Source organism: Oratosquilla oratoria, chromosome 10 (genome assembly GCF_046742065.1).
Source record: "Oratosquilla oratoria isolate Oo_2021 chromosome 10, ASM4674206v1, whole genome shotgun sequence".
Classification (NCBI taxonomy): Eukaryota; Metazoa; Arthropoda; class Malacostraca; order Stomatopoda; family Squillidae; genus Oratosquilla; species Oratosquilla oratoria.
In genome coordinates this window covers 46,739,145-46,746,644 of record NC_134786.1, presented here as the reverse complement: position 1 = coordinate 46,746,644, position 7,500 = coordinate 46,739,145, and the positions used below count along the sequence as shown (strand labels likewise).

At 37.2% G+C, this 7,500-nt stretch overlaps 1 protein-coding gene across 1 annotated transcript in view; it reads left to right on the top strand.

Annotated features, from left to right (window-relative positions):
• The window catches only part of LOC143028888 (uncharacterized), a 22,473-nt gene that overhangs the window by 475 nt on the left and 14,498 nt on the right, over window positions 1–7,500 (top strand). The window contains exons 2-4 of the mRNA XM_076191244.1: window positions 60–1,126; window positions 1,286–1,436; window positions 4,780–4,917. Coding sequence (XP_076047359.1) covers window positions 60–1,126; window positions 1,286–1,436; window positions 4,780–4,917 — 1,356 coding nt within the window. The remainder of the gene's footprint in view (window positions 1–59; window positions 1,127–1,285; window positions 1,437–4,779; window positions 4,918–7,500) is intronic.

The window sequence follows — 7,500 nt, the reverse complement described above, 5'->3', positions numbered from 1 at the left end:
TATTTTATTATGATTATTCTCTTTTATAAACTTGTGTATATTATTCTGTTTCATCGCAGATGGCGAAGAGACAACGTTCTGCACTCACAGTTGAGAGAGCCCTTGAATTATTGTTTGATGAGGATGAAGAGGAAGATACAGCTGAAAGAGCTGATGTGATTATTGTACCACCGGATGTAGATGAACTGACTGACGAGGAGGATATAGCTGAAGATGAAATGGGTGAGATATCTGTTCAAGATGTGCCTGGTACCTTAGAAGTTCATGTGGATAGAGTGCCGATAGAAGAACATGCTGAAAATAAAGCTAAAGCCGCTACATCATCCAGAAAAAAACGCAAATTTTGTGACTCTGAACCCGTATGGAAACACAAAACTCCTGAATACAGGAAGGTCAAAGGGCGTTCCGAACATCACAGGGATTGTTTGCAGAAAATGAAAGATAATCTAGATACTTTATCACCTCTGGAACTGTTTGAGAAACTTATGACTCCCGGCATCTATGAGCACATTGTCAAAGAGACAGTTCGCTATGCAAGTTCATGTAAAAATATGTGTGATTTTACATTCAGTGTTGATGAGTTGAAAACATTCATTGGAATATTACTATTTTCTGGATATCACAAAGTTCCTTCTGAGAGAGATTACTGGTCAAGTGAGGAAGATCTCGGGGTCCCAATCATTCAAAGGGCAATGTCAAGAAATCGTTATCAGCTTGTGAAAAGTCTTATACATTTTTGCAATAATGAAGATACCAAGGACAATACACATGACAAAGGGTTCAAAATTAGGTCTCTATTGTCACTAGCCAAAGAGTCATTTCAGCAGTTTGGCATATTTGAGGAATTCATATCTGTAGATGAAATGATGGTGAAGTACTATGGACGTAATTCATTGAAGCAGTTTATGAGAGGTAAACCCATCAGATTTGGGTACAAATTCTGGGCTGCATATGGAGCCTCAGGTTACTGCTATAATTTTGACATGTATTGTGGCAAGAGTTCTAGGAATGATGATAATGATGGCCTGCTACTCGGAACAAAGGTTGTTTTGAGAATGTTAGAGGCAGTGAAAGTACCAAATTCTCATTCTGTTTTCTTTGACAACTTTTTCACTGGGTACGATTTGTTAGTTTGTCTTAGGAATCTCGGTTATCAGGCCACAGTCACAGTCAGGGAAAGCAGATTGAGCAAATGTCCTTTACGGCCAACAAATATAATGAAAAAATAGAAACGAGGCACCTATGATTATATGTTTGACACAAATAAAGTAATTCTTTTTGTCAGGTGGTCTGACAACAAGTGTGTGTGTGTTGGAACAAATTATGATACCATTGAACCTGTCAAGAAGGTTAAGAGATGGCAAATTGATATCAAAGCAAAAGGTGATGTTCCTCAACCAAATGTTCTCAACAACTACAATGCTTATATGGGAGGTGTAGGTCACCATGACTGGTTGACTGGGAAATACGCAACTTCTCTACGGGGAAAGAAGTGGTATTGGCCGCTCTTCACACTTGTATTAGACATGATGATTGTAAATGCGTGGATCATCCATAAATTCCTACATCAAGGAAAGGAACACCTTGACTTAGTAAGCTTCAAAAGAGCAGTATGTGTGCCTTATTTGAAGTTGGGAGATGCAGGCAGAAAACTGGGGAGAAAAAGTAACGCACCAAGCCCATCTACGAAACTCGCTGATGTTCGGTATGACGGAAAGGACCATGTTGTTGCAAAACGGGAACAACAAAGACGGTGCCAAAGGAAACCTTGCTCCAAGAAACCAAGAACATATTGTGCTAAATGCAATGTAACACTCTGTATAGAATGTTTTGCCCCTTATCACAAAAAGTGAATGCAAAATGATATATTGGCTTTCATGATTCAGTTTATTTGTATTGGGTTACTTTATATCATGTTTTTTTTAGAATATCAGATTTATTTTTACAAGTTTTCAGCATCAAACACACAAAAAGAGAAGAATATGTTTTTCTTTATAGTATCCTTTGCTAACAGATTATCACTATACAAAGCTATTATATTATCCTAGTGTCCTCATTTGAGGACAGCTTCTTATAAGCTTACAGCAGGAAATAAAGCATTAAAACCACTATATATTGTCTCTCATAACCCTTCACATTACTTAGATTACAGAAAACCGTGAAAATTCCTGACCAAAAAAACTTGGGATTTAATGGGTTAACAGATTGGTTACAGAATAGGACGAAAAAAGCATATGAGAGGTACGAAGAAAAAATAAGAGAAGTAAAGCATAAGATAAAGGAGGTAAAGAGGAGAGCAGACGTGAAATGGGGTAAGAGTATGACGGATTTTATTTAAAGTAATGAAAAGATGTTTTGAAAAGAGAGTAAGAGAGGAAGAGGGGGCGAATCAAATAGAGAAGAAAAAGTAAAAGGTGCAGATGGAGAGATGTTAGTGAAAGAGATCACAGTAAGAGGAAGATGGGCAGAGTATTTCAAGGAGTTGCTAAATGTGAAGGAGGATAGGGTGTATCCATTTTACCAACAATACCCATAGGTCACACGCAATGACACGTATTCCCCAACATGAATGAAGGCAGGCTTTAGCAATCTTGCTGACGTTGCATTTCTTAATCTTAAACACATAACTCAAAGAATGCAACATATCACAACAACGCTATCACGCCATCGCGCCATCGTCCAACAAGGAAGAACCTAATGTCACCAGACAGTTCATTAACCTTTTCTTATACCTCCCCCATACTACATAATTATAACTACAATACATACACCATATCTAACCATATCCACGAAAGATAACCATCAATCATTATACAACTAACACACATATATCGTATTAACCCAAAATGTATTCGCTAACTAACAACCACACCAAATGTGCCTTGACGGACCTTTGATACTTTTTAAGGAGGCAACTGTGCTCTCCAAATAGAAGAGCTAGGGGAGACGCTCTCCTTTATCTGACAAGGAGAGATCTTTGCCCTTCGTAGATTGTACTACAAAGCTGTAAATGTATGTTTAAAAGAGGGTAGATTACCAGAGAACTGGAGGAGTGCCTGTATAGTCTACTCTACAAGGGGAAAGGGGCAAGTGTGAGTGTAGTAGTTTTAGAGGGACCAGTTTTGTTGAGTGTAGTTGGGAAGGCTTATGGGAGTGTCTTGATTGAGTGGATTAGGAGAGGAACAGAGCGAGTAATTGGTGAGGAACAGTGTAGGTTTAGGACAGGTAGGGGTTGTGTGGATCATATTTTTGTGGTAAGACAGATATATCAGAAAGCTTTAGGAAAGGGTAAGAATGTTTTTGGGGTATTTATATGTTTGGAAAAGGATAATTATGAGAGGGTAGACACGAAGACACTATGTGAGGTATTGCATATACCCGTAAAAAAAAAAAAAAAAAAAAAAAAAAACGTCTGGCATAAGGGGATACCAAAAGTGCATCTCACGAGAAATTGAGTGGAAGAAAATTGAGGTCAGTATTGTCACAACTATTCGACCAACCATTAACAGCAAACCAAATTATATAGCTGGCTCTCCAGTTGGATTGTCATCACGCAATGTAGATTTATCTATTTATATATTCGTCTAATTCTATGTTTACTTATTAATTCATTTGTATATTTATTTTCATCTATTTTGTCAGGTGTATCAAGAATTACCTTTTTTCTCTTGTGAGCCTCAAAATACTTATAAATAATTCTGAAGTAATTTCGGTCCCTTCTTTCAGCTTGTTCACATGATATGTTCATTTTGTTCAAATCTTTGAAAGACAACTTCATATAATGAAGCAGGTAATCCCTTCAGTTCGGGCGCGAAGGAAATAACCTTCTTTAATCAAGTCTGAACTGGATTAAGTGGAGGTCACCATCATTACTGGTTTTAGATAACTCTGCCTTTATTCGCCTTCTTTAACCAAGTCTGAACCGGATTAAGTGGAGGTTACAATCATTACTGGTTTTATTTAACTCTGTTTTCAATTGCGCCTTTACTTATATTGCTTTTAGTCATCTTCATGTGGGGAACTATTCCATAAGTGAATAAAATGTCTACCTAAATATAATCTTTCAATTTTACCTCTACAGTTTTCCTAACTGAGTTTCTATAATTTTTTTCATGGACATGTTCTTTTGGTGTGAAAAAATATATCTTTACGAAAATAGTATTATAATCTGCGCGCTCTAAGGAGTCCGTTCAGGGTGTTGCATACGTCATGATTTACTACTATCCATTCCGCCAAATCAACCTTTCTCTTATTTCCCATCTATGTGCTATTTGAAGTAGTTTTATTTTATATCAATATATAGTCAAGATCATGATTTACTATCCATTCCGCCAAATCAACCTTTCTCTTATTTCCCATCTATGTGCTATTTGAAGTAGTTTTATTTTATATCAATATATAGTCAAGAAAGCTATATAGTACAATGAGTATCACGTTTTAGGATCAAGACAAAGGTATGAATAAATTCTATGATACGTTCCAGCGCTTTTTCCCCATTTTGCCACGCCGAGGTGTCACAGGTAAGAAAGGAGGGATAGAGTTGGCGATCGTTGTTATACTCGTAGTCCTAATAAAGTGGTACTCATTGTACTATACAACTTTTTTTTTTACAATATACAGAGTATACAAAATAGCACATAGATGGGAAATAAGAGGGAGAGAGGCAAGTACAAGTACTAAGATTGATTTAGCAAAATAACTAATAATATATCACAACGTACACCACACCCTGAACCGACTCATTGGAGGGCGTAGACTGGAGTTCTAATGCGTCTAAAGGACCAGGTACACATGAAATTGTTGAGTTGTTTCATGGCTTTTGTTGACAATTGTGCAAAACAATTTAAATTACTCACCGACGTTCCAGAGGCAAAAGCTCCACAGCAGGCCATATTGAAGGAGTCCTCGAACAGTTGTGTGAGGTTTCGAACATTTTCGTGACGTCAGGATGTTCGAATGTTCAATGACGCCTCCTGAGCATGTTCGAACTCGTGATGTCATCTTCGAATGTTTATTTGGACTTTTTAAACGTTTCTGAAGAATCGAACGTTGCAGATGGAAGGGTTTGTTCTCCATATAATTTTGTTCTTAAACAGTTAGAGGGTTTGAGTTTCTCGGACATTTTCGGAAAATAACAAACGTGGATTCTTGTTCTGTGTGAATATGGTGTTCATTTGTTTCTTGACAGCCGAGTGACTTTTACAACTGAATAAAAGTGTGTGGTGGTAACCTGGAGGATGAGAAAGAGATTATGAAGAATTTTTTTTTTTTTTTTTTTTTTTTTAATCCGGTGACTGCTATGGGTCTTAGCTCAGTTAAACCGCTTAGCATAATCGAAGTAAGGCATATTTGACATGTGTTATGGAACATTATTAATTTGGAATGGGTTTCGTGGTCCGTAGAGTTTTCTCGTATAAGAAAGGAACAAATAAATAAATAAATTAGAAAATAAAAAAAGGTAGTCAGAGTCAAATACCACAAGAAATGTTCATTTCAGTCGACAAAGTTTTAAAAGGATTAGCCACGGTTTCAAAACTTGCTCAAAATATTTTCAGGCATGTACATAATACGTGGATCAGTGTTTTTCTTCGGTGATATCTATTTTCTGTGGTAACACCTACTGGAGCCAAATTGTCCCTAGCATTAGCTGCTTACTATCTTAAGTCATGTTTTAGAAAAAAAAAATATATATATATATATATATATACATATATATATATATACATACATACATACATACATACATACATATATATATATATATATATATATATATATATATATATATATATATATATATATATATATACATTTTGGTGGAAGGTGAGCTGAGAATCTCGTTTGCGGACGACACTGCGCTTGTAGCAGGATCAGAGGAGGGATTGACGAAGTTAGTGAAAGAGTTTGGGAAAGTGTGTGAAAGAAGGAAGTTGAAGATAAATGTAGGTAAATATAAGGTGATGAGATGTATAAGGGGTGAAAGTGGCAGCAGACTGGAAGTGAGCATTAAGGGAGAGCGACTGGAGGAAGTGGATAGTTTTAGATACTTGGGTGCGAATGTGGCAAGAAAGGGAGGAGTGGAGGTGAAGGTAGAATGCAGACTGAGAGAAGCGAATAAATGCCTCGGTGGATTAAAAAGTGTAATGAGAAATAGACATTTGAGAATGAATGCTAAGAGGAGATTGTATTAAATAATGATTGTACCAATAGCACTGTATGGGGCAGAAACATGGAACATAAGAGAGGAAGAGAGATAGAGTTTGAATGTATTTGAGATAAGGTGTCTGAGATGTATGATTGGGGTTACTAGGCTAGATAGAGTAAGAAATGAGGAGGTGAGGAGGAGAACGGGGGTGGAAAGGGAGTTGAGAGATAGGGTTAATGAAAGAGTATTAGGATGGTTTAGACACATGGAAAGAATGAGTGAAGAAAGACTAGTAAAAGAGGTGTGAAAGGCAGATGTGGAAGGAGTAAACATGAGGGGGCGACCTAGGATGAGATGGATGGATGGGATAAAAGGGGCTTTGGAGAAGAGGGGAATGTCTGTTGAGGAAGTACGAGAGAGGAGAGAAAACAGGGGTGAATAGAAAATGGTTGTATATGGATGATGTTGTGATGCATGAGGTGAAGTGGGTGGGGGATAGGGGGTGAAGTAGTGTGTGTGAGAAAATTTTGACGCAGCCCGAAGGAATTTCTCCCCGTCTTCTCCTTTTCTCTATGAGGGGACGGAGAAGGGGGTCGCCGATTTAATGAAGCGGCCTTGCTGTGGATGTGCTGTGTCTTGCGACACTGCTTCTGATCCAGGGCAGTGGGAAAGATGCAGGGATGACCCGTCATCCAGGAGGTGCCACGATAAGAGGGAGAGAAGAGGGTAGAGAGGAGTGGAGTGTATTAGGAATGTAATGGGTGGGAGTGGTTTTTATGCCTTTGTTTTTTGGCTACCTCCCCTATAAGGGGGAAAAGAAATTGGCATATCTATGTATGCATGTATGTATGTATGTATGTATGTATGTATGTATGTATGTATATATATATATATATATATATATATATGTATATTTATATATATATATTTATATATATACATATATATATATATATATGTATATATATATGTGTATACATACATATATATATATTCATACATATATATGTATATATATACATATATATATACATGTATACACACACACACATATATGTATATGTATATATATATATATATATATGTATATGTATATATATATATACACATGTATACATACACACACACACACATACACACATTAGGATGGTTTGGACACATGGACACATGGACACATGGAAAGAATGAGTGAAGAAAGACTAGTAAAAGAGGTATGGAAGGCAGATGTGGAGGGAGTGAACATGAGGGGACGTCCTAGGATGAGGTGGATGGATGGGGTAAAGGGGGCTTTGGGGAAGAGGGGAATGTCTGTTGAGGAAGGAAGGGAGAGGACGGAAGACAGAGGTGAGTGGAGA